This window comes from Sphaerodactylus townsendi, linkage group LG04 (genome assembly GCF_021028975.2).
Source record: "Sphaerodactylus townsendi isolate TG3544 linkage group LG04, MPM_Stown_v2.3, whole genome shotgun sequence".
NCBI classification, from domain to species: Eukaryota; Metazoa; Chordata; class Lepidosauria; order Squamata; family Sphaerodactylidae; genus Sphaerodactylus; species Sphaerodactylus townsendi.
In genome coordinates, this window is record NC_059428.1 from 29562957 (window position 1) to 29589984 (window position 27028).

The following is a 27028-nucleotide window of genomic DNA, read 5'->3' on the forward strand; positions in this document are numbered from 1 at the left end:
AGCAAAATAAGCATTTTACCGTTTTTGTTACCTTTCCATTTAGGAACATAAAACAGTGAATATACAATACTGTAAAGGACATAAGAAAGCCTATTAGGGTACCTCAGGACTTTACACTAAGCAGGTGAATGCATTAGCTTCCAGGCAGTAATTACAAAGTAATCCCATCAGTATCGAATGGAAAGTTATTTTGTTATAGTTGGCTTGAAAAAAAAACTATCAAAATTATAGGTAGTTTAAACACACTAGAATCATCCAGGCAGATTCCCAGCAGAATAGAGATTTGAATCTAGATCACCGCAGTCCTAGCATCCAAGGTGGATAAAAATTAATGATTTTTAAAAATTTAAATCAGAAGGTTTTTTTAATAAAAGGCCTTTGAGGAAAACATTTATTTTACGATAGCTCAAATAGTTTTCGATTTAAGATACATTATAGTCCAGATGATATTCATCATGTAATAAGGATCAGTTTTTAATTATGAAGCATAAGACTATTTATTCATGCAATTTTTTTTGGTGAATGAATTCCACTAAACCATTCACAACGTAATACTCTTCCAGAGGTTTCTGTAAAATTATTTTGGGCGGTTTTTCCATCTAGAAGATATTATCACAGATGTTTGGTTTTGAAGTTCTCAGACCTTTGAATGCATGCCTGCAGAGATAACATGCCTCTAGTTCACAGTAAAAATGTTATAAAATAAATATAAAGTGTTGCGAAAAATACCTTAATCCTATTTCTCCTTTGCAAATCTATGTAAACAGAATCAACCCCTTACCTCTTAAGTGCTGAATTTCAAGAAGTTCAATGAATAGAAGATTGTTTGGAATGGAATAGATCTGCACAAGGAACTAAATGTGAGGGGAGCAGGGCAAGCAGTAAAAATGAAAGTGAAACCTTTTGAGCCCAGTATGCCTCAAGTCTTGGGATCTCTGTATATATAACCTGATGTTGATCATATTATTCCCTCCCTGAAGGGAAAAAACCTATAACAGCATCAGGCCATAAAAGGCACCAAGTTTGGGAATATTTTAATGAAGTTTTTCTACCAATGGGTAAGGCAGGCATTATTCTAAAAATGAAACCTTCACCTGGTTCTAAATATTAAGATTACACCAGCAAGAATGAAACTTTAGGTAGAAAACCATGATTTAAAATCAAGTCTTGCTGCTTAGTGATCTAAACTGTGGTTTAAATCAAATCCACAGTGCTAGTATCCACTACATGACATAGCACCCACACTGTCTAACACCTACCCCCATAGACACCCACACTGTTACCAGTTGAAATATTAAAAGTGAACATCACTTAACATACTTGTTTTCAAACTGGTTTTCCTCAGGTAAGCCAAAATTTCAGTTTTTCCCCAAGCCAGTTCTTCTAGTGCAGTATAAAATCCAATTGCCATCTAATTCCATTTTTTAGAAAACACCGAATCCTGATATTATAATGATACACTCTTTTAAGATATATTCAGTGCTCCATGTTGTCCAATCCTACCTTGTGCTCACTGCCTTGAAACACGTTATGAAGGCAAACCCTTCTTCTACATATGCTTTTATCACCCTCATGCATAAATACAATTGCCTCCTACATGTAGAGAAGGTTAACCATCACATGATAGCCATGTTTTAATATGGACAAGGAGTAATGGGTTCAAACAATGGGAAAAGAGATTCTACCTAAACATTAGGAAGAACCTCCTGACAACAAGGGCTATTCAACTGTGGAATATGCTGCCTCAGAGTGTGGTGGAGTCTCCTTCATTGGAGGTTCTTAAACAGAGGCTGGATGGCTATCTGTCAGGAGTGCTTTGATTGTTTGTTCCTGCATGGCAGGGGGTTAGACTGATGGCCCTTCTAGTCTCTCCCAACTCTATGATTCTATGCAACCTGAAGCTGATTGGCTGAAGAGAATGGAAATCCAGCATTTGGGTGCATGGCATGGCTCTAAACCAGTGGTTCTCAACCAGGGGGTGGGGACCCCTTTGGGAGTCGAACGACCCTTTCACAGGAGTCGCCTAAGACTCTCTGCATCAATGTTCTCCATCTGTAAAATGGATAAATGTTAGGGTTAGGGGTCACCACAACATGAGGGACTGTATTAAAGGGTCGCGGCATTAGGAAGGTTGAGAAACACTGCTCTAAACCCTCGTCTGCACGGTGGCAGATTCCAGTAAAAGGACTGGGAGCTGATGAGGTCACTGGAATTGTCCTCAAAGAAGGCTCTCAGGTTCAAAACCACCCTCCAGCTGCCATTTCCAACTTGGTGACAGAAGGTACTGGCATCTTAAACACTGCATCTTCTTTCAGTACAGTGCCTCCTGAACCTCATTCTCAATTCACCTCCTAACCAAACAAAGCTATGTTATTCTGCTTCATCCCTACAGCCTGCAATTTATGCTCTTGAGCAATTTATGCTCTTGATAACATCCCACGGATGCCTCAGCAGGAACAATGAGAATGGAAAAGAACACACACAGTGTAGCCACATTTATAAAATCTTGTCTGCAACCACATGGCTGGAGATTTCGGACTGAGGCTGTACTGAATCCAACATCCACCAGACCAAAAAAACAAACAAACAAAAAAGTTCACACCCTACAAGGCAACACTCCCACTGTTTGAGACCCACGGTTCCAATGTCTACAATAACTAAAATGGTCCCTTGTGGACGATCATGTTTAAAGCACGGGCTGTGCAGAAGTCACAGCACTAAGCTCTAACAGAGAGCTGATCAAGACGGCTGCTGTCTTCAAAACTGTGAATTTACTTTATAAGCCTAGCCTGGCTCCAAATGTAACTCTGTCTCACCCAAGCCTAGGGCGACTCCAGTCCTTACCTCCTTTGAAGTCCTACATCTTCCACATTACAACACTAGGGTGAACCACACCCTTTCTGGAAACGGCTGCCCCCAGCTTTCCACCATCTGCAACTGGAACACTGCAAATACTGTGGCTGCTCTTTCCTGCCTTTGAAATTTTATAATTGTTTTGGCTTCGTTAGCACAATCTTACTTAGTTAGCAAGTGTTGCTGCTTACAGCAAGGGGCTAAAACAACTCTGACAAAAGCTCTTTGATCATGTAAAGGGCTATATGATCTCTCGGGGAATATTCCGTGAGTGTAACATCTGGTTATACCTAATAAATAATATTGCCGGTATGAAAATATTCAAGAGAAACAAGGGGTCGGCTTCCACATTCAGTTTCCCCTTCGAGCAGACAGACACTTCCCCTCTAACAGCTTTTAATTGTATTTTTCAATGCAAATTTCACCTCTGCCTCTGCCCCAAGCATATGCACCTGCATACTTCTCCACTAGAGAGGTAAGGAAAAAGAGCTGGCAGTAATTACTAGATTTATGGCAGGACTGGTGACTACCATAACACAGAAAGAAGCAGACACACTGGCATTCTTCTGGATTTGCGTACAACGTAGTAGGTGGCAGATGTCATGAGTCTAAACACTGGTGTGTGCCTGGTTGCCAGCTGGCCTGGAGAAAAATGTCCTGTCCTTTTAACAGAGGCTTAATATGTAGACAGCTAAAGCTTTTCATGGCATGAGGCAAATAACATCATCTGGTAAATAACATCCCCCTGAAACCTCTATCGAAAGCAAAGAACACTTATTCCAGGTCAGGTGGGAACCCTGAGTATGTGCAAACCAGGGGCATGAGGGTTCAAATATACTTGAAAGCAACCTGTGGTATTTATTGTCATGAGAGTTTGTTGTATTTCACACAATCCCAGAGTTGGAAATGGTTTCCTAGGCCGAAACAGGGCTGATGTAGGTATTTCTACCTGGAACAATTAAATAGTAATAATAAGAAAAGAGCAATGTAGCAGCAGAATGAACCTCACACTCAGACTAAGTCAAATTATTCTAAACTAGAACAGAGAATGTGCCAAACAAATCTCTTGGGTGAGGATATTGCAAGCATGTTAAGAACTGACACTTCATATCTGAGTGCATCACTTTAGTAAACGCTGCCTAAAATGTAAAGCAAAAAGACGCAATAGGAAGTGTGTTTAGTACTGTTAAAATGCAACCAGCCATCTTTGTCCAAAGTTGTACTGGGAGAAACCCAGTCACGCAGAAGAAAACACTGTGGCAATATTTTAATTACCTTGAACCATGAGCATGGGCTCCTTTCCACCACCGTGCGCCAGCATTTCTCTGCGATAACGTTCACCCATTGCCCTGAAGGAAGAGATGGGTATGGTTAGAGTCACCTGAACACACAACCAGTTCAGTTTCTTGTGAGGCCTACCTCCAGCTTCCAAGTACAAACTACATAGATAAAGATCCAGTTTGAAATCATGTGACCATTCAAAAAAACCCCCACACCATTTATTAATGTACGCAGAATCAAAACAAGCTTGACAGAATGAGGACCCTTTCCTTTGCCAGTGGTTTTAAAAACAGCAAAACAAAGGCAACAGATTTTGGTGGGTTTTCCGGGCTGTGTGGCCGTGGTCTGGTAGATCTTGTCCCTAATGTTTCGCCTGCATCTGTGGCTGGCATCTTCAGAGGTGTATCACAGAGAAAAGTCTGTTACACGCTGTGTACTTGCCCACCCATGATATAATTTTCTTGTGCTATGTAGAAAAGGTACAGCATGCTTATGTTATTGTTTACAAAATTATAAACATATATTTCAGGACAAAAAGACCCCCTTTTATACACTAAAGCAGTCAGTGGAGAAAAGAAGGCAATGTCTTACGCCAGTTCTAATATGCCAACAGTCACAGGATGTGATTCAATTTTGCACAGGACAGCAATGTGTGTCCTAGACAAATCCTGGGATGAGTTAATGGGATTAAAAGGGGCCAGTGATTGACACATGTCTCTTTACAACTGCACAGCTGTAAGCAATTCGGCATTTGAGGCAGCTGTAAAGTCTCCTTATCCGTGTTATGTCAAGAGTAAAGTCAGGGAATCCCATTCTGCCTCCAGAATTTGGAAAACAACATATGTTGCAGTCACACAAGGGATCTCCTCCTCCCCCTCCCAACTGTTGTAGCAAGAGAAACGGACCCTGTATGTACACTGCAGGCATCCTTCATGGGCAGGGAAGTACTCACTTCCTGTCCCAGTCTGCTCTCAGAATTCTTTACCTGCCTGACCCAAAACATATACATGTTCCCTCAACTGTTTAAGAAACATATTTAAGCAACAACATATCTACAACAATATTTACAATACAGATTTTAAAATATCAGAATAGCAGCAGAATAATTAAAACAATGATCTAGCAGCTGAGTGGAATATAGTGTAGTTTTATAGATCTATTAAAGGTCTATAAAACTACACTATAAAATATATATCTTGGGACCCTTAGAAAAATACTGTAGCATTAGCAAATACCATATATACTCGCATATAAGCAGAGTTTTTCAGCCCTGTTTTAAGGCTGAAAAATGCCCCCTCGGCTTATACACGAGTCACTGCTTACCAGCCGGTTCTTCAAGCCTCTGCCGAGGCTGGGGGCGTGGCCGGGATGACCTCCCTGCGGCTGCACAAGCCGCTTGTTGCTGCCCTTCTCGGAGGGTGAAGGGGAACCCTGGCTGGCTGGGCTTCCTCAAACCCTGGAGGCAGAGGGAGCTCCTTATTTGGGCAGTGACTCCCCCTGATGTCATTGCCCAAATAAGGAGCTCCCTCTGCCTCCCGGCTTCCCACCTTCAGCTTATACGCGAGTCAATACGTTTTCCCAGGTTTTGGTAGTAAAATTAGGTGCCTCGGCTTATACACGAGTTTATACAGTAAGCAAAGCCGGTTCTCTCTTCATAACCACAAGTCACCACAGGTCAGGAGGTTCCCAGTCCCATTCCAGATAGTCTGAAGTGATGTTAACAGTTTGCTGCAGTGGGGCCTTCCACCAGGCTGAACCTTTGTGGTGATGTCATGGCAGCAGTGGGTGAAGCTGCTGAACTAAAGAATTCATTAAAAGCCTATTCTAAAAGCAATCTGTCAGGTTTTCAGAAGGGGGGAAAGCACTCCAGTAGGAAGCAGAGCCCTGAGCTGGATGGCCCAGCCTAGCCTGATTTTGTCAGATCTCAGAAACTAAGCTTGGTTGGTCTTGGTTAATACTTGGATGGAGACCACCAAGGAAGTCCAGGGTTGCTGCACAGAACCCATCAATGGCAAAAACCACCTCTGGCTGAATCTCACCGACACTGCCCACCCCAGAAAATGAAGCCTTGTCACTATCAATGATTCTGAAGTAGCAACAGTGAAGCAATGGTCCATTTGTGGTTCTACCGTTGTCCTGCGACTCCAGAGCACCCCACCACCTCTGCTTCCCATTCCACTTCAGCTATTTCAAGATGGCAACCGGTACAAGCGCAATCTTGTACAAGCAAGTAAGGGGATGACAGTAGTCTCTGCTACTGGGTGGCTCCTGCTATCTTCTGAATCTCATCTTCTCATATATGCAGGTGGAGAACGCGTGCATTTGTGCCTTTATAAAATGAACCACACTTACTTGTCCACCCTCTTCGAATCCAGACATGGTAAAGAGGTGCTGTTTTGTTATATTTTACCACTCATTTGAAGAAAATGTTATCATGAGGTGAAAGATGAGGCAGGAATGCTTCACAATATGTATCTTTACTTTAAAAAAAATACACAATACCGTGCTTTTTAAATTTTTGTACCTGTTGAATGGATCCTGCGCAAAACACTGTTTCCATACCATGGATGCCACAGCCCTAGACATGAGATAGGAATAATACTTGGCACCATAACCCACAAGATGGCTGAATCTCAGCTGCCAAGCCTGGAGAAACAAACAAACAAACAAACAAACCATGTGTCCTTAACATTCTTCACAATATTTTGCAACCAGAGCAACAACTTACATAACACTAGATTTGAAATTAGGTGTTCTTCAAAGCACTCCAAACTAGCGTTTCCCACAAAACAGCAATGCCTTATACCATATGTGTCAAACTCGCGGCCCTCCAGATGTTATGGACTACAGTTCCCACCATCCCCTGCCATCATCATGCTGGCAGGGGATGATGGGAACTGTAGTCCATAACATCTGGAGGGCCACGAGTTTGACACCTGTGCCTTATACTATGTCAACTATCAGGAACTTGTTAAACTGGGGAAGCATTTAAAAATGAACTGACTCTTTTATCACAGGTGCTGCTTATTATTTATCTATATTGTTGCTTTTGAGGGATTGAAGGAAAACCACAGTTTATATGTTACAAGTGCCACTGTATTTTATTTCCCGTATGGGCACCTGCAATGTTGCACCTGGAAAAGGTAAGCTGGCAATTATGTGCCAAAACCAAAATTACATACAGAAATGTCCTTGCTACTTTTTAAAGAGTGGCGTCTCACCTGCCAAAGTAAAAACTCAGAGGGAGAAGAGACACATACGCAGTGTTTGGTTCTTCACAGGTGTATTTCTATATTTATAACAGATAATCTCTCTGTGTAATTCTGTGTAATGATTTGTCCATCCACTGTCAGGGGGAGGATGAGTCATCCTTGGTTTTGTGTTGTGACTTTAAAGCGGCTTCTCTAACTGCTGGCTTTTCAGAAGTATGAAATTTGAATTGAGAGCCCATCGGATTTGTGCCAATAATATGAAAGAATTGGAGTGCTGTGTGGTTTCCGGGCTGTATGGCCATGTTCTAGCAGCATTCTCTCCTGATGTTTCGCCTGCATCTGTGGCTGGCATCTTCAGCAGATCCTCTGAAGATGCCAGCCACAGATGCAGGCGAAACATCAGGAGAGAAAGCTGCTAGAACACGGCCATACAGCCCGGAAACCACACAGCACCCCAGTGATTCCGGCCGTGAAAGCCTTCGACAATATGAAAGTATTATTAGGATGAAAGTTACCACACTTCTGCTTCAAACTTGTACAATTAAACACTATGGAAAGTGACTGGGTCTTCACTTAAATGGCTTGTTTTGTTAAATTTCCATTTAATCTGAAGTGGAAACAAGGAAATCGCAACCACAGAGCCTGAGTATTTTATCTCTAATAATGAAGGCAGATTAGAATGGCTTGACATAGCTTACTGGTAATTATCAAGATGAATCACAGCAAAGGAAAGCAGCTCAATTTTTATTAAAAAAAGGACGGTTCTTAAAATGTGTTGGACATTGTCTGACTTAATACATTTATACGCTGCATTTGGGACCTTCATAAAGCTGTTTTCGCATAAACATTCTTTGCATTTTTGGAATATTTTGGGCAGAATGCCCAACAGCATACTCTTGGCTTCCATAGTAAATTTTAATTTTTTTCTGGATTCCGTCATGTATTTCTTTTTAAAATTTTCCAACAAACACCCTGGGGGGAGGGGGGGCTGAGAGAGCTCCAAAGAACTGTTACTAGCCCAAGGTCACCCAGCTGGCATGTGTTGGAGTGCACAAGCTAATCTGGTTCACCAGACAAGCCTCCACAGCTCAAGTGGCAGAGCGGGGAATCAAACCCAGTACTCCAGATTAAAGTGTACCTGCTCTTAACCACTACATCACGCTGACTCTCTTAACTAAGCAGGACACAGAAACTAAACAGTATCAATCAAATAACTTCCAGAACAAGGGGTTGCATTTTTTCTTAGTACATAAAATACATTTTGTGCCATGTCACTAAGCAACTAGAGTCTTCCTGTAACTGTTACAGCTACATTAAAAAAACAAACACAAACATAGACCTAATAATTAAAAGGCCTTCTGGCTTTTAAATTAAATATAGTCGTAATAGCAAAATTTCAATTGTATCCTAATGTGTCTCCTAAATTTACATTTATCCCAAACTTGAATTTGAAACTTATTTCATGCCAAATTATTCTATACACAGACAAGTACAGCTTTTGGCAACGATATTTTACACTGAATTTTTTACATTTGTTCTTTCACTGTAAGCAACTGAACAAAACACATTTAAAATGTCTTAAGGGAGAAGGATAATCAGTAGTCGATAGTATTGTCTCAGAACTTCAAGAGTCACCTTGAAAAGCTACAGATTAACCATAACAAAAGAAGCACTTGCCTGTAACGGCTGTTCATCTAACTGTCTTCTGTGTAGGCACACATGGACTGTGCATGCACAGGGGTGCTGCAGAGACCTTTAACAAGCTTTTCTAGAAAGATCTGTGAAGCTGAGTGCGCTTCACCCTCCCAAACTAGGCGGAGTCTCCCATTCCCATTTCCCTAAAATGGCACTCACCTGCCACAACTACGCCCCGCCAGACAGGGTGCAATTGAAAGAACGAATGGGGTGAGCCAGCTCTCCCTGTGGAGGTTGGATGTGGGGCTGGCCCCATGCCTGGCCTCCACATGGCAGTTGAAGCAGCAGGGGCCTGTTGAAGCCTGGTCCTATCCACGCTCGGACTGAAACCGGTTGCTCTGTAACCTCAAGCTTTATATGGTTGGCTCTGCCCCCAAGCTCCATCTCCAGTCAGGTGGAGCTTGGGGGCGGAGTCAACAGTATACACCTAGAGTCCTAGAGGGATGGAGAACAGCTGGTTTCAGACTGAGCTTGGCTGAGGCCAGGCCTGGATCTAGCTCTAAGCTGCCAGGCTCAAACCGGCCTTTGCTGCTCTCATCTCCACAGGGAGATCGAGTGAGGCCCACTCAACCTCCACATGAAACTGGGGGTAGGGCAAGCCTGGCTAGCCTCATTTGCAATCTCCACATGGGGACTGCGAGTGGGCAAGCCCTGACTGCTGGCCTTCAACTGCGCTCCCGTACAAGGAGTTGGGGGGATGGAGCACAGTTGCAAAGGGCACCCCCCAGAAGTAGTGCCCGGGGTTCAAGACCCTTCTGGCCCTTGAGATATGCTACTGCTGTCCTGCCTAGATATCACATGATAGAAAGGGGAAAGAGAATGCATCCCTCGGTTCTCTTTCTGACATTACAGATATCAAGTAAAGATAGCCAGAGGCTCATTATCCAATCACTTTTAAATAACAAACCACAGCGGGGTAGGCAGGAAGGATGTGTGCCTGCACAAAAGGCCACTAGATGATCAACAGTTACAGGTAAGTGCAACTCAATTTTTTCATCGATGTGGTATTTATGTGCAGTTCCACATTGGGAGAGTAGGACGCTCATGCACCTTAGGTGGGCGTGAATTTAAACAGTGATTGTAACACTGCTCTCTCAACTGCTGCTTCTTTTCTAACATCAAAGTCCATGCAGTAGCGTTTGTCAAAGATGGAAGGATTTGACCACATGGCTGCCCTGCAGATGTCTGCAATGTGCATTCAGGTGGCGAAGGCAACTGATGATGACTGCGACCCTAGTGGAGTGAGCCCAGATGGAGTCAGGACAGCCTACACTTGCTGCAGAGGCATAGCTATAAGGTGGCTGGGGGGGTGCGCTGTGCACCCCTGACCCCTCCCACTCCCCCCCTCACCCCATCCCACCCTGCCCCATCAGACTGCCCCATTTTCAGCTGGCAGAAAAAGGTGAGAAGGTGAGGGGTGGCAAGGCCGCGGGGTGGTGATGGTGGAGGTGGAGCCTGGGCGCCATTTTGCCCCGGGCGCCATTTTCTCCCCCTATACTCCTGACATGCTGAAGCATAGGTCAAATGTACTGCATACCCATCTAGAGAGAGCCTGGGAGGACATTTTTTTGCCTTTATGTTGGCCTTTAAAGCAAATAAAGAGATTGCCATCAATCCTGAATGTCACAGTTGTGTTCAAATAAAAAAGTAATGCCTTCCTCACATCAATGGAGAGTAAAGTGCATTCAGGGTCAACCTGTGCTTTGGGGAAAAAGACAGACAATATGACGACCTGTGATAAATGGCATTGTGAGACCACCTTTGGTAGGTAAATCAGACAGGGCTCAAGGACCATCCTATCTGTACAATATCTGCTAAAAGGCGTGCCGTGTTGCAAGGCTTATAAGCCCCCCCTCTTCTTCTGCTGGAGGAAATGGCTACTAGGATGGCTGTTTTACAGGAAAGTATGTTCCAAAGAGCAAGTAGCCATAGGTTCAAAAGGGTTCTTGGTCAGGTGTGTCAAGACCAAGGAGAAGATCCATTGTGAAACCTGAGCCTTGACAAGAGGATATGGATTATTAAGCCCCTTCAAAAAACGTCTGGAGAAAAGGTGTGGAAATAGAGAACAGAAATCCACTCTGAAATGGAAGGCCAATATTCCAACCACATAAACTTTAATAACACCCCTCTGGGCAGTCTTAACAGTACTGGCAACTACGGTCGCCTGCACCAGTATGATGTGATCAGGACACAGTTTGGCCTGCTTGACTGAACCTTGGCAACTATCTTGTTCAGTAGGGAAAACGCGGGGGACATGTAAAGGACTGAAATGCCCCAGTGGAATTGGAGCACATCTCCTAGAGAGGACACATCCCTCCCTGCTCTGAAGCAGAATTGTTGACATTTCCTGTTGGTCACTGAAACCAACACGTCTATCAGCAGTAACTCCCAGTCGTCGAAGATGGGGTTCAGGTAGACAGAGATGAGGGACCACTTGTGAAGTGCATGGGCCCCCCAGCTCAAGGAGTCCACTAGGGTGTTCTCCATACCCACTCTGCGGATGGCTCTCAGGAAAATATTGTGCTGCAAAGCCCACTCCCAGGTGAGTGTGACTTCTCGACATAGATGTAGGGACCCCGTTCCTCCTTGTTTGTTCACACAGAACACTGCAGTTGTATTGTCGGTGCAAACCAGTCCCGATTTTCCTGACAGTAGAAGAATTTTAATGGTAGTAATTAAGAATCAACCCCCCACCCTCACCTCAGCTTCACTGGTGGAAGTGGGTTTGCTTTTATATTATAGCAATACTGCCAGACTACTACTACTACTACTACTACTACTACTACTACTACTACTACTACATCATCATCATCATCATCATCATCATCATCAAAATGCTTTTAAAAATCACAATTGAGCTGTTCTGTCATTGTGGACCTAATTACATACATTTTCCCTTGGATCCATCACTGGATTGGGTCAAATTGGAGTCCTTGAAGCTCTGTGCTTCCCATGGGCTATACATGGGCCTAACCTGAATCAGGACCATGGTGCAAAGATGAAAGGAGATTGTATCTCCTCCTCTTTGCTACTTTCCTTGTATAAAACAGCCTCAGGGACCTGCTTTTCTCTCTGTATCATCCACCAGATATAAAACCACAAACTCTGAGGTGGGTTCAGAGGATTCCAGACGACAGTATAAGTTTAAAAGGAGAGTTTGCCAGGAACCCCTAAACAAGCCCTGTTTACTTCAACTGACCATTTCCAAATATTCAAGTTTAAACAGAAATCCCAAACGTATTCACTCTGAAGGAAGCTTATCTGGAATCAGTAAACTGGTGTCTAAAGAACTGAGTACATAGGATTTGGTCGTGTTCTCATCTCTCACTTCTGGCCAGACTTCTATACTACCGAACTCTAAGAAAAACAACATATTTGAAACCCACTAGCCTCTAGCAATGACCTCCTAAGCCTAAAAAATGGTTCCAGTTACTTGGCAAAAACAATGTTTTCAATTTAATCTCAACGTTCTCGCTATTCCAAAGGCATTTATGAAATTCAGGCATCAATATTCAAAAATGTAATATACTATTTAAATCTTATGTGTTTGCTATTTTAAGAAATATTAGTTACCCCTGAGAGCCGTACCAAGATGCTTCCCTAAGAAAGGGGGAAATAGGTTTTCAAAAGCACATGAACATAGTATATTCTAGACCACAATAAATTGATATGCAGACATCATGTATCAACTGAATCTGCAGCAGTCAATTTTTCAACTTAAAACTGTGCTTCTGATTTAACATTTTAAGGGGTGTGAACAATTGGTTCCAAAACCTTCTTAAGTCTATCACTGAAGGGTCTAATTTTTTTAAACAATAAAACATCATCTAATGTTACACATTTACCTTTTTGAAAAATCCCCAGTCATCGTCCACAGAATCCACTTTGCTAAGGGGTCAAGTTTCTAAGCTGCAAGCCAGTGGATGGAAATCTTGAGTGACACCATCTGATCTTGTACTGATATGTAATAAGGCATGCAAAAGCTGTAGGAAAGCATTCCAGGAGTTTACTAAACACTGCTACATTCTCTACCGTAGCCTTGGGGCTGTAACATGCCATCTGCAGGTCATGTTCCTGCCTGCACAACAGACAGAAATGTGGGTGCGTGACTGATCTACAAAATTAATCAATGCAGTCTGAGCTAATCAAATCTTGATGGAATAATTAAAATAAAATGTTAAGAGAGCGCTGGATCAAGTTCCGAGCTACCATTTTTAAAACGAGAAAGATTTTCAAGGGAAAAGTTTTCAGTTTCATGAAATTTAACACCAACTTACTGAGGGCAATGGGAGCTTGTTCCCCACTAGAGAATGTGATGTGCCTCTGTATAAAATTAGTGATTGCTTCAAACATCTTGCAAAGTATTTGCCTGTGGAGGAAACGTTGCTCTCACTCTAAATCGGCTCAGAGTGCACTTGTTGCTGCGTAGCCAAATCTGATAAAATGAGAGTGTCATCCTATTCACTAGGACAAAGTGATTCCTGGTAGACTGCAGCTGCCTGTGAAACTCATCCAGAAAGATGTGGTAATTTACAAAGAAAAAAAGTAGCATCAAAGCAGCTATGGATAAGGAGGAAACAAAGCTAGCGAACAGGGAATTTTCTCCAAAGGAGTGTCTCTGAACACACAGTATAACCCCAAAACCATGACAGGGGACTATAAAGCATAATGTGCCCGAAGTGGCACATTTTTATATTTTAAATTTGATAAAGTTCCTGGTAGTTGTCCTGCCCTCAACCACAAGATAAATCTGGAAAATGGTGAAACGGTGAAAATGGATTCATCTGACGCTTGTTTCTGAAAAGGAAGCTGCTCTTTGCAATCTCAGAGTTCCAAAATTAATTATTTAACGACAATATAGATACAGGCAATATGACAAACTTTATTCGTTTAGATTCTATGCGTTATGCATTTAGATTATATGAGCTATACAAAATTACTGCACAGGGCAGAATGAAAAAAATATACTCTATGGAGAGCCAGATTATTTACAATGTATTCAAAACTGAAAGCATTGTATGCTGAAGCAAATCCTATTGATTTCAAAGGAACATCTCCAAAAGTTTTCAAGAATGGACTTCCAACATTAATCAGAAATTGTTTAAACAGGAATAATCGAGGAGAAAAAAATAGATTAAAAATGTGGTTTAATGTATAAAAGGATGATAAGAGCTGCACCTGCAGTAATAGCATTGGGATGGAAAGATAAGAAGAAATGGGCTATTTTGAAATGGCTTGAGCATATATGGGAACAAATACAACTGGACATTTTTGAAATAATGGCAAGAAATAATTTATGGCAAGAGAAACAGAGAGACATTTGGAAGATATGGACATAATTTGTGGACTGGATGAAAGACATTGGAGTCAAAGAAGAAATATGGGAGAAGAGAGTACAAAGAATGAACACAAGAACAAGCCTGCTGGATCAGACCAGAGTCCATCTAGTCCAGCACTCTGCTACTCGCAGTGGCCCACCAGGTGCCTTTGGGAGCTCACATGCAGCATGTGAAAGCAATGGCCTTCTGCTGCTGCTGCTCCTGAGCACCTGGACTGCTAAGGCATCTGCAATCTCAGATCAAGGAGGATCAAGATTGGCAGCCATAGATTGACTTCTCCTCCATAAACCTGTCCAAGCCCTTTTTAAAGCTATCCAGGTTAGTGGCCATCACCACCTCCTGGGGCAGCATATTCCAAACACCAATCACACGTTGCATGAAGAAGTGTTTCCTTTTATTAGTCCTAATTCTTCCCCCCAGCATTTTCAATGTATGCCCCCTGGTTCTAGTATTGTGAGAGATAAAAATTTATCTCTGTCAACATTTTCTATCCCATGCATAATTTTATAGACTTCAATCATATCCCCCTCAGACGTCTTTTCTCCAAACTAAAAAGTCCCAAATGCTGCAGCCTCTCCTCATAAGGAAGGTGCTCCAATCCCTCAATCATCCTCAAGGTTCTCTCTTTAATCTCAGAATCTCTTTTTCTATCTCTCTTCTCGAGTATCCTTTTGAGATGTGGCTACCACCTGCGAACTGGAACAAGTACTCCAAGTGTGGTTCGTAATTACACGGCTTTATATAAGGGCATGACAATCCTTGCAGTTTTATTATCAACTCCTTTCCTAATTATCCCCAGCATAGAGTTTGCCTTTTTCACAGCTGCCATGCATTGAGTTGACATTCCCATGGAACTATCAACTAAGACACCCAAATCCCTTTCCTGGTCTGTGACTGATAGCACTGACCCTTGTAGCGTGTATGTGAAGTTTGGATTTTTTGTCCTTTGAACTTACTGCTGCTTACTTAAATAAATGGGAAAGAAAATTGAGGGGGGGAGGGGGGAAAGGGGAGGAAAGTATGGTTTGGAATATGTCAACAAGAATGCATATATTGTATAATGTATAACTCCGAGGGAAGGCGGTATATAAATATAATCAATCAATCAATCAATAAATGTATTGAAATTTCAAACTATACAATAAAAAAAAAGAAACTGTTTAAACACAAACAGGTTTGTTTGGCCTGCGAAAAGCTTATTAAGTCATAAGTGATATTTTATCCCAACATGACTAATCTGCATTGATGTTTATACACAGAAGTACCTTGTATCACAAACTTCCTAGTTATTTCCAGGAATTAAAATATATAATTTTTATAATATGAGGAAATATTTTACCCTAGTTGCTCTTTATAACTTTATAGAGTTATTGCTGCCCCATTTTTCTTCATAATTGTAAAATAATAGCACATAAAAGGGTTTTGAAGTATCACTTTCAATGTACCTAGTCCACTGATTTCAGGAAGTAACTGATATCTCGCCAGTCAGCATCTGGGCATTGTCCTATCTGTCTGCAACGGCCGCTTAACAACACTGTGAAGCCAGTCTAAAGCCTCGTGCTGCTACGCTAACAGACAAGAGGGCTGGTTCCGCTTACACGGTTAGGCTAAAGAAATAGTTTTGCTGGCCAGTGATTTGGCTCTGTAGGTGTACAGAGGACCATAAAACATTAAAAACATGCCCAATCTGTCACCGTTATAAGCTGATTCAACACAAAAATCCAGGGAAAGGCTTATGTGGGTGCAAAGGTTTATTAAGTCCAAAAGTCCCCGCCCAACAGCTAACGCGTTAATGTCTGCCATATGACCACAAACATGAACGAACAAGATGAATCACACCAGCAACACATGCCTTGGCCATGCTGTAAAAGAAAGTCAAGTCAATAAATGATACAGACCAGGGTTGCTTGGCCAAGAGTTCTTCCCAATCCAAAGATGGCAATCTGCTAGACCTTGAAGGTGAAACAGAATCCACCCACCGAGACACCCAGACAGAAACCGCGCTTGGCTTCCAAATACAGGGAATACATGCCAGTCCTGCGCAACCTCCCATCAGGGAGCATGGCATGCGAGGCGATTCTGTCCTGCTTCTGATGCTTGGGCGAGTGCATGTAAGTCCCTCCCATGCCAAAACGTATTTGGTCCACTGCAACATTGGCCAACCCCCTGCTGATCAATGTTTTACAGATGCTCGAAATATTAAAGCTGATTAATTTTTTTTTAAAAAAACACTTCTACATGCAATCATAACCTAAACAGTTTTATAACCCAGAAGAGAGGATAACATGGACTGTTTTGATCACAAGATTTCTGTTTGTCTTGTAAACTTTTGATTTTTTTCAGGGGGAAAGAAGAGCAATGGGTTGCTCCTCAGCCTGGCAATAGACCATGTCCTGCTCCAGTTCAGTCTCTTTCAAGCAGGCATGGCTGTGATGGAGACAGAGAGAACTCTCTACACTAGGGGTGGCCAACCTATGGTGCTCCAGATGTTCATGGACTACAATTCCCATCAGCCCCTGCCAGCATGGCCAATTGGGAACTGTAATCCATGAACATCTAGAGTACCATAGGTTGGCCACCCCTGCTCTACACAACCCAGCTTGTGCCTGAACAGTGCAGGATCCCAAGTATTCTCCAACCTAAAGCCAGCGTGGTGTAATGGTTAAGAGCAGGTGGATTCTAATCTGGAGAACCAGGTTTGATTCCCCACTCCTCCACTTGAGTGGCAGAGGCTTATCTGGTGAACCAGATGTGTTTCCACACTCCTACATTCCTGCTAGGTGACCTTGGGCTAGTCAGTTCTTGGGAACTCTCTCAGCCCCACCTACCTCACAAGGTGTCTGTTGTGGGGAGAGGAAGGGAAAGGAGCTTGTAGGCCACCTTGAGTCTCATTACAGGAGAGAAAGGTGGGATATAAATCCAAACTCTTCTTCTTCTAATGCTAACAGAACTTGTAATAGGGAAAGAAGAGTACAGGAAGAGATCCTAAGAGCATACTTAGATACCCCTTTCTTATACAAGGCCAAAATCAGATATTAAAAGCTGGACACTACCGATGGGTAGACTCTGAATAGAGGGAGAGGGATCTCATTCAAACTCAGAACTATGCCTCACACCTCAAAATTTGTATGAATCCTATCACTAGATTGAGCAGAACACTACTGTCCTTGACTGAAAGAACCAGATTTGGAATCACGATTGTCACTGCTGCATTATCTAATGGGACCTTCAGACTTTCCAAACCTCCTGAGGCAAATAATAAAGTTCATTGACCAACTTGGGGGGGGGGGGGCTTGCCTTTGTCTAGTTAACCAAGCCTTATAATGTATTGTCAAAGGTTTTCATGGCTGGAATCACTGGGGTGCTGTGTGGTTTTTGGGCTGTATGGCCGTGTTCTAGCAGCATTCTCTCCTGACGTTTTGCCTGCATCTGTGGCTGGCATCTTCAGAGGATCTGATAGTAGGAAACCAAGTGGAGTATATATACCTGTTGGAGTGTCCAGGGTGGGGGAAGAACCATTGTCTGTTAACAAGTAAAGGGTGCAATTAGCAAGCTAGATTTACATGTGTTGAGTGGTATCCACCCATTAGCATGTGAGTAACAATGGAGATAGCAAGGTCACTAGGTGAGGCCATTTGAATAGAAGTAGCCTGTCCTTTGTTCCCTTTGACTGTATTGCTGCTTATAGTCATCCTGTGTTTGGGTGGAGCTGATTAGTCACTGATTTGACTCTAGTGTTTTTCAACATTGGTAGCCAAGCTTTGTTCATTTTCATGGTTTCTTCCTTTCTGTTGAAATTGTCCATGTGCTTGTGGATTTCAATGACTTCTCTGTGTAGTCTGACATAGTGGTTGTCAGAGTGGGTCCAGAATTTCCATGTTTTGAAATAATATTCTGTGTCCAGGTTGGTTTATCATATGTTCTGCTAATGCTGATTTTTCTGGCTGAATTAGTCTGCAGTGCCTTTCGTGTTCTTTGATTCGTGTCTGTGCTGTGTTTGGTGGTCCCTATGTAGACTTGTCCACAACTACACGGTATGTGGTAGACTCCTGCAGTAGTTAGAGGATCCCTCTCATCCTCTGCTGAACGTAGCATGAATCAAAGAACACGAAACTTGGGGATTGCTAAGGAAACATCAAGTTGGTCACTTGAATAATGGTTTCACAAGGTGTTGGAGCTGAGGGTAGCTGAGGAGTACAGTACAGTGTTACCTCCTCCCAAAGGATGTTCCCTCCGTCTCTTAGACTGAAACCTTCAAGTCAGACCTCTGCTTGTGGGGAGAGAGGCTTAGAGGCACATAAATGGGACTGGAGGTAAGTTTCTCCTTTACAGTTCTCAAGGTTTCTTTAAAACTAAGTGGCCTTTTCTTTAAAAAGGTAAGAGATGTTCAGAGGTTGTTTGCAATTGTCTGCCTCCATGTGGGCTGAGGTAGTTCTGAGAGAACTGTGACTGGCCCAAGGTCACCCAGCAGGCTTCACGCGGAGGAATGGGGAATCGAACCCAGCAGATTGGAGTCCTGCTAAACTTAACCACTATCCCATGCTGGCTTTCTTTCTAAAAACTTACGCAAAAGAAATATAAATGTAAAAATGAAACAAAAATAAAAATGTATAACTATGAGATAAGAACTATTTATTCGTAAATTACACGACGTCTATATCCAAAATGCATATTAATGAACAATCACTGAAGGATTCCTAATTGCCTTTTCTAATCTTCGTTACAATAATTTCAAACTGAATGCTGTCTGAGATGTTTTCAGGATCCTGCTCCTTGTTAATAACATTATCTTTCAGAACAATGTAGCAAAGGGATATTTTAAAGTCAGGAACAGGAAAGTAAAAACAAACACACACACAAAAAGAAACAAAATAGAACCCTTGAGATTTTGGAAAGTGAGTTAAACAAGAGGCTAAGGTTTCACTTTATAACACTTCTCTGCTTTTATTACCGAGTCATAAATAAATCCGCCAAGACAAGGAATATAAATATTTTTGCAGTCGTTTATACTAGAGAAGAGGAAAGGAATTTAACATGCAATTAGCCACTTAGGTGTTTCTGGAGAGGTACCATCTGGTCCCAGAATTATTAATTTATGTTATCTGCTGTTTTTAAGACAAACCTATCATCACAACTCAGATGGCTCTGAAACTCTTTACTTCGTTATCCATACCTTCAAAAGTGTCATGTAGGCAAGTGAAGATTCCGGACTTCAAAAGCTCACATTTGCTTTAATGTAACAGCCTGCCTTCCTAATTAATCTCACTATTCCCAGACCCCATTCTGGATATCTCCACTGACAGAGAGGCAAACTGGGCATGTGCCAAAGACAAAAACCAAGTGGTGGAACCAAACCTAGTGCAGAATCCCCCCCCCCCCACACACACACACACACACAAACTCACCTGGTGCAAAATCTACTATCACATTCAAAAACATGTCTTTCCCAAGCTTTTAGCTAAATTGCATCCTTTATACAGTCTGTAACAGTTTGCATGGTTGTTTTACTTTGTGGTTTAAGTATTTCAGTTTAAATTTCTTTATTCCAGATTGCTGTTTCACCTATAAAGTGTTGTTCTACTGCTTATTATTTTTCTTTTATTGCTGCAAGTCACCATAAATACATTTATACAGGTAGTGAAAAATATACAATTTTAAAAGAAAAATACACTGAGGAGACTGGCATACAATCTCGTAAGACAAAAATGATTTGATTATCTAAAATGTCTTCATAAGGGAGCCAGTAAATATTTATTTGAAACAAATTACAAAAATTTAAACTTTATGCAACAGGTTTTAGGGTGGACAAAATAAAAAAAACTTCTTTACTCAGTGAGTAATTGAATTGTGCAATTCACTGTTAAAAAAGACACTAGTACATGCCATCAAGTCACAGCCAACATGGATGACCACTGGATTTTCAGACCAAGAGACATACAATAGTGGTTTGCCATTGTCTGCTCCTGCTTATCTTCATGGAAGATAGATCTCTCAATGGCCACTGCTCATGGTAGCTAAAGAGAACCTCCCTAGTCATAGGCAGCAAACCTCTGAATACCAGCACCAGCAGACAAGATCAGCCTTGGCCACTATGCAGGTCTTTTCTTATGCTAAGTTCCTAGAACAACTTATACAGCTGACCTGGTGAATCCTCATAAACAAGTGGAAGGTGCTGCTGCTCTATGTCTTTGGATGTCCTCCTCGATTATGCCCCCCCCCCCGGGGGAAGCGTTTTGTGCCACACTGCGCCCCATGCAAAAAGGTGCCCTAGTCTTCTGGAGTAGACAGTGAGAGGAGTTTGAAAGGAAAACTGAAGAATTTCTCTCACATATACACATCCATCTCTAAATGGAAATGTCCTTCACTCATACATGGAGATCTTGGGGTTCAAACGATGTATGTGTGTGTTGATTTAAGATCTGCACTAATGGCCAAGATCTAAAGAACTGCTTAAGGTGTGCCCAAAGACTGGATCTGAGATCTGTATCTTTTCTAAGAATGTGGTTTTCCTGTGAATAGCAGCCTCCTTATTGCTATATTACACATTGCTACTCAGTCCCTTGTTTTCAAATGTGCAGTGAGAACCAATGAAGCACTTATATGAGCTTTGACATGATATTGGGGAGAAGCATTTGTAATATATATGGATTTTAATGGGATCTTCTGTGACTATCTGGGTTGGGACCATTATCTGCCATTTTTTTCTTCCTAAGAGAATTTTTTTTAATTAAAAAAAAACCCCAAAGACTCTTGTGCTAGTTTTCAAAGTACCCACTTTTGTTATGGTTTTGCAATGAATGCTGAGTTTATAAAACCAATCCTATAAAATACTACCACAAACTATTTACAGAAAATTCCACAAAGGGGCTGTTACACATTCATGATTTTCCTCTTCCTACAGCCAGTCTCTTAAAATCTAGTTTACAGGGCACTTTAAGAAGACCTAGATGAACGTTAATCCAGGGGTATACCACTTTGTATAAACAAAAAGGTTTTCCATTTTGACAGAGGCAGAGAGTTACAAGCATCGCAAAACTAAGGGATGTTTTCACAAATGACTCTAAAAATCTGCATTTGAATTTCCTGTGTTTGTAAATCTGAATGAAAGAGTGACATTGACCACAAAGTGCATTGGATTTTGAAATGACCCTCTTCAGCCTTCTACGTTTAGAAGTTATGCATTACAGACGCAGCTTTCTTCCTGCCATTTGTATAAAATGTATGTTGACTCAGCACTTTAGGGTTTAGGAAAATAAAGAAAACAGCAGCCTTTCATTTCGATGTAGTTACGCAAGTGACTTTTTCTATGCTTCACATCACTGCTGTGGTCACAATTTAGGTTCACCCAAGGCCTTCTGCGTGCCCAGATGCATTCTTTTCAGATGAGGGCAACCCCCATTTCTACCTCCCCCCACCTCACCCCATGTGTTATCAGAAACTTCTCGAGAAATTCCCCTCTGTTGCGAAAGCAGTTCGCCATCTGGGATAGGCTTCTTGTTAATTTATTTAAGTAAAAGCATGTCCATGCCACCCTATAAAGTAGCTGTTGATTTAGTTTACGAAAAGAACCAACAAAAATGCAATAACACTGGAAGAATCAATAAACATCAGCTTACGATAAAATAGTCCATTATACAAAACGCAGATGAGCAGAAACCAGGCAAGACCATATAACAAGAGGAGAAACACAAAACAAAAATAAATGAACAAATAACAAATAGCTACGTATTACCAGAAGTCTGGTAGGGGAAAAAACACACACCCTTTTTCATGATGCTTAAAATGTAACAGAGGAGGTAACAGATAGGCAGAGGCAAAGGAGAATGGCATTTTACAGCAGATTCACCACGACAGAGAAGGTGGGGACATCACATGGGACAGTCACGTCTCCCACTTCCACCCACCCCTGGAGGAGCCGTGGGGAAAAAATGAGGCAAAATGTGGCACCACCTAACTGGAAACGATGCCATTGCTCCACTCCGGGCATTTTCAAAAGCTCTGTGGTTTTCATTGCTGCATCACTTCTAGGTACCCAACCAGAAGTGGCATCATGCTATCATAATCCCAGTGCCCCACCCCGAAGCTCCCATGAGTTGCCAGCAAATGGATGACAATTCTAGCACTGTTAGAAGATGGAAGCACAGGAAACACAGCAGGAAGCACGTGCTGAACAGTTAAATAACCAGGCAGGCTCATTGGGAGCAGGAACTCCTGAGTCGAAACCTCTGGTGGATGTGCAACAGTAGCTGTGCTGTTCTTTGGACAGGCTAGAATGGGTCTCCCCCACATGGAGCACACACAGCAAGCCAGTAATATATTTGCATTCAAGGGCAGTGTGCAGTGCAGTTGGGCTTCACAATAAGTAACACAACTAAAGGCCCATATAGCATGTAAAAGGGTAACAATTATTAAGATTCTGCTTTATCCTGCCCACCCGTGAAATTTTTTTTTGCACGTCTCCACTCGCTCTCATTAATTTTAATAGGCTTCCTACCATGTTTTTAATCAAAACTACAGAACTGAATACAACACTAATGTAATTCTGTTTGTGAGGTCCATGAAAATTTATGCACATTCATTTCACTAAGCCTGTAGAATATCTGACGGCAACCTGATAATATTTTATTGCAAGATCTTTTTCATTCTGTTTATATTACACGGAGATCTCAGTTATCCAAGGGATCTCAGTTATCCAAGTTATCCTATGTACACCCGGCAAATAGAATTTAATTCCCTGTTCAATTTGACAGAGCTTATACCTGTATAAGTATAAACAGGACCGAACTCTGACATTTAAGAAATGGCTTTGAGTGAAAACCAATACTCACAGTATTAGGAACGTATGGCAATCCATAAAATTTCTCTTGTGTTTCCTTTAAAATATCTGTGGTTGACTTTCCTAGGGGAGGTTTCCCATGGTATATCTGGTCCAAGACAGCGTAAAAGACCTAGACAGACAAAGTATATACACCATATATTATAATATGTGTGTGCGGGGTATATTACTCACACATACACACACAGCTGCAGTTCACAATCTTGCCATTCAGCACAGGTTTAACCAATCCAAACAGAATGCATGAGATAACACTGGATACCTGTCACAAAGATCCACACGCATTGAGGGGGGGGGGGTAATTATGCCAATTTCCTCATGCAATAGACTTCCAGCTCCCCCCTCATGATATTCTGGAGTTGTCCCATCCCTGTAGAAGCAACATTTTGGAAGCCATATCAAGCTGCCATGGATGTGGCAGGGGAGGAACTCCTGTTTCCATTTGTAAAGTCCTTGCTTGCATGGAAGTTTTAGATGAGATCCAACCCATGTATTCTGTTGCTTTTCTCTAAAAGAACACCATGTAGATTAAAGCAGGAAGGAGTTAGTCTGCTCATGAGTTCATATTCCCAACCCTTACACATGTGAATGTCGCTGTTTTGTCTTTGAAAACACATGTTTCCAATACTGTGTTACAAAAGCACCCTTGATTCTTCTCCCTCCCTTCTCCCCCCATCATTAGGATCTCGCACGACCGTCTCACAAGGACTCCACAACACATTCAAGGATCCACCACTTGCACCAGTAAAAATTCCTATTTCAATAACTGGGACTAACAGAAACAGGGCAAGATGGCAGGGCAAGGAAAGGGAGGAGGCACCAAGGTCTTCACTGGATCCATCAGCCCCATTCTGCCACTCAAAGAACACTGCAAAGGGCTTGCAGGCAGACACAGACATGCTGCCTTAAGAACCGTCTTCCTACTGCAAGTCAAACTCAAACTCAAACTCGACCTTTATTAGGCATCAAACGAAAGAAAATATATACACCAGATAGGATTAAACAGAACAATGCAGCTGGTAGAAGTATCAGGAATATACAGGCATCATTTATACAAAAGGGAGAGCCCAGAAAGTTATTTCAATGTATGGACCAGGAAGTTGGCCACCATTTCCAGTATCCTGGGCTCCTGATTGTTCAGGAGATACTTCAGTTTGAAATTTGGAGATGACAGGAGTGCCAAAATTGGGACCTTCAGAAAAAAGCTAGGTCTAAATTCTGTGAATCTAGAGCAGGCAAATAAGATATGCTCTAAGGTCTTCCTACTGCAAGTCTTGACTACAAAGTATTTGTCCTAGGCTCAGTGGGATTTAACACATAACATCCCAGCAGGATCTTGCCAGGAAACATCACCATTCTTCGGGTTCCCAGCATCCTGGAGGACCACAGAAAGAACAATAAAAGGAATATTTGATCTGAGATTGCAAATGCCTTAACAGACCAGGTGCTCAGGAGCAACAGCCGCAGAAGGCCATTGCTTTCACAGCCTGCATGTGAGTTCCCAAAGGCACCTGGTGGGCCACTGTGAGTAGCAGAGAGCTGGACTAGATGGACTCTGGTCTGATCCAGCTGGCTTGTTCTTATGAATAAGAAATTAATATAAGTCACAAGACATTTAATGTAACCAGGACACGGAAAACTTTGCGGTTTCAAAGGCAGATTCCGCATGGGCCGAAAACAGCGGTGTGAAAATGGTGTAAACCCTTTTACACTGTATTGTCGAAGGCTTTCATGGCTGGAATCACTCGGGTGCTGTGTGGTTTCCAGGCTGTATGGCTGTGTTCTAGCAGCATTCTCTCCTGACATTTCGCCTGCATCTGTGGCTGGCATCTTCAGAGGCATCTTCAGATGCAGGCGAAACGTCAGGAGAGAATGCTGCTAGAACACGGCCATACAGCCCGGAAACCACACAGCACCCCTTTCACACTGTTTTAAACCATTTTACACCGTTTTCACACTGCTGTTTTTGGCCCATGCGGAACCCGCCGAAGTAAGTAATCTAAGATCTGTGCTCCCGTCCCTTCCTCCAATATGTCCGCTGTGTATTTTTAAAAAATGGATATAAACATCCAAAATGAAATCTCCCTCCTCCTGCCTCTATTGTGCATTTGGGATTCCACATATTCCCAGTCTAACTGTGGGTTTGGAGAGAACTGAAGTGGAAATAGCTAAGAATTTATGGATATAATTATCTAAGCCTTGATATCCTGCAGCGGCTTGGAGGAGACAGACATGTAGCCACAGCTATGTTTCAGACTGTCCTTCCTTTGTGTGGGATGAGGTGGGTGACCTAGGCATATTTCCTAGCCACCCTGCAATTTGCAGTGATAGCATCGTGTTGAGGACATTGCTAAGTCTGCCAAGAGAGAAAGTGACTAAGCCATACTGAGTCTTCATGTCGGGCTATAAGGCACCAGTCCTTTCCCGGACAGTGTGTTTTAAATGCAGCAGGCACAAAATGGGGAGATTCACAAGCTCTAACAATGTGTGATTGTCCTTCCTGTACCAGCATGCACATTCCCATCTCAAACATAGGCCTAATTTTGATCAATAACTATCATGTAATTGAAGCACATATGCGTTAGACCAGTGGTTCTCAGTCTTCCTAATGCTGTGACCCTTTAATACAGTTCCTCATGTTGTGGTGACCCCCAACCCTAACATTTATCCAATTTACAGATGGAGAACACTGATGCAGAGAGTCTTAGGCGACCCCTGTGAAAGGGTCGTTCGACCCCCAAAGGGGTCCCGACTCCCAGGTTGAGAACCACTGCGTTAGACTCTAGGGTATAGGTGTCAAACTCATGGCCCTCCAGATGTTATGGACTACAGTTCCCATCATCCCCTGCCAGCATCATGCTGGCAAAGGATGATGGCAACTGTAATCCATAACATCTGGAGGGCCGCGAGTTTGACGCCTGTGCTCTAGGAACAGAGGCCCCATTTCAATGTTGCTAATCACAGACATTAGGCAGACTTCAAGATGAACCAGTGGATGGATAAGGATCTTGTCCCACCATGTATAAGCTCTGCAAACTTTGGAAAATACATGCGTATTGGGCAAAAATATCTCAAGTAAAAGCGGGTTCACGAATTACATTTTATGTGGATTTGCAGACACCTCAGTGAAAATAACAGCTAACTAGAAATGAAGCTCCACAGTCATGAACGATATACAACTAAGGACTAAATCCTTTAAGATTCCACAAACACGGATATGTACGTTAGCTAAAATGTTTACTTTTCTCTCTGCAGAAGTTCACACTTTTGTCACATCTATGTACACATGCCAACAGATAAATCTGGTTGCAAGGCAAGATCAGCAAGCTTTACACATTCCAGCTTTCCTGGTGTACAGATATGCAAGTGGTTCCTGCAACTGCCAAATCAGTAATGTGTGAACCAGCATGAACAATGCATGATAACACATCTGTGATTGATCAGGGAAGCAGGAGACAGACAATTAGGGTCACTGGTGGGTGAAAGCAACTGGCTAGCAGAAGCACATTAAATCAGCACCTTGAGTCCTACTATGATCCCTAGGCCTGTTTAAGTACTACTTTTAATCGTTGAAAGGCATAGATTTTGCATAATATTCAGTTTTCTCCTTTATACTCCATTAGGTTCTCAGGATCAAAGGAGGGTTCCTTCAGGTATGCTTTTGCTATAGCAAAGATCTGCAGGTACTATTCAATGTGCTTACTACTTCTTTCTGTAAATCTCTTTGAAGGTCCTGCAAAAATTGAGTCCAGGGGATATTTGTGAGATGATGCAAAACCTTGCCTTCATTGGTTATCCAGGTAACTCTTAGT

The 27028-nt window shown here is 42.3% G+C and overlaps 1 protein-coding gene across 2 annotated transcripts in view; it reads right to left on the reverse strand.

Moving 5' to 3' along the window:
• The window catches only part of LOC125431845 (mitochondrial intermediate peptidase), a 75206-nt gene that overhangs the window by 7056 nt on the left and 41122 nt on the right, over positions 1–27028 (reverse strand). For both annotated transcript variants that reach the window (XM_048495013.1, XM_048495014.1), the window contains exons 16-18: positions 23209–23328; positions 6659–6780; positions 4129–4202 (exon numbers count right to left, since the gene is read on the reverse strand). In XM_048495013.1, coding sequence (XP_048350970.1) covers positions 4129–4202; positions 6659–6780; positions 23209–23328 — 316 coding nt within the window. The remainder of the gene's footprint in view (positions 1–4128; positions 4203–6658; positions 6781–23208; positions 23329–27028) is intronic.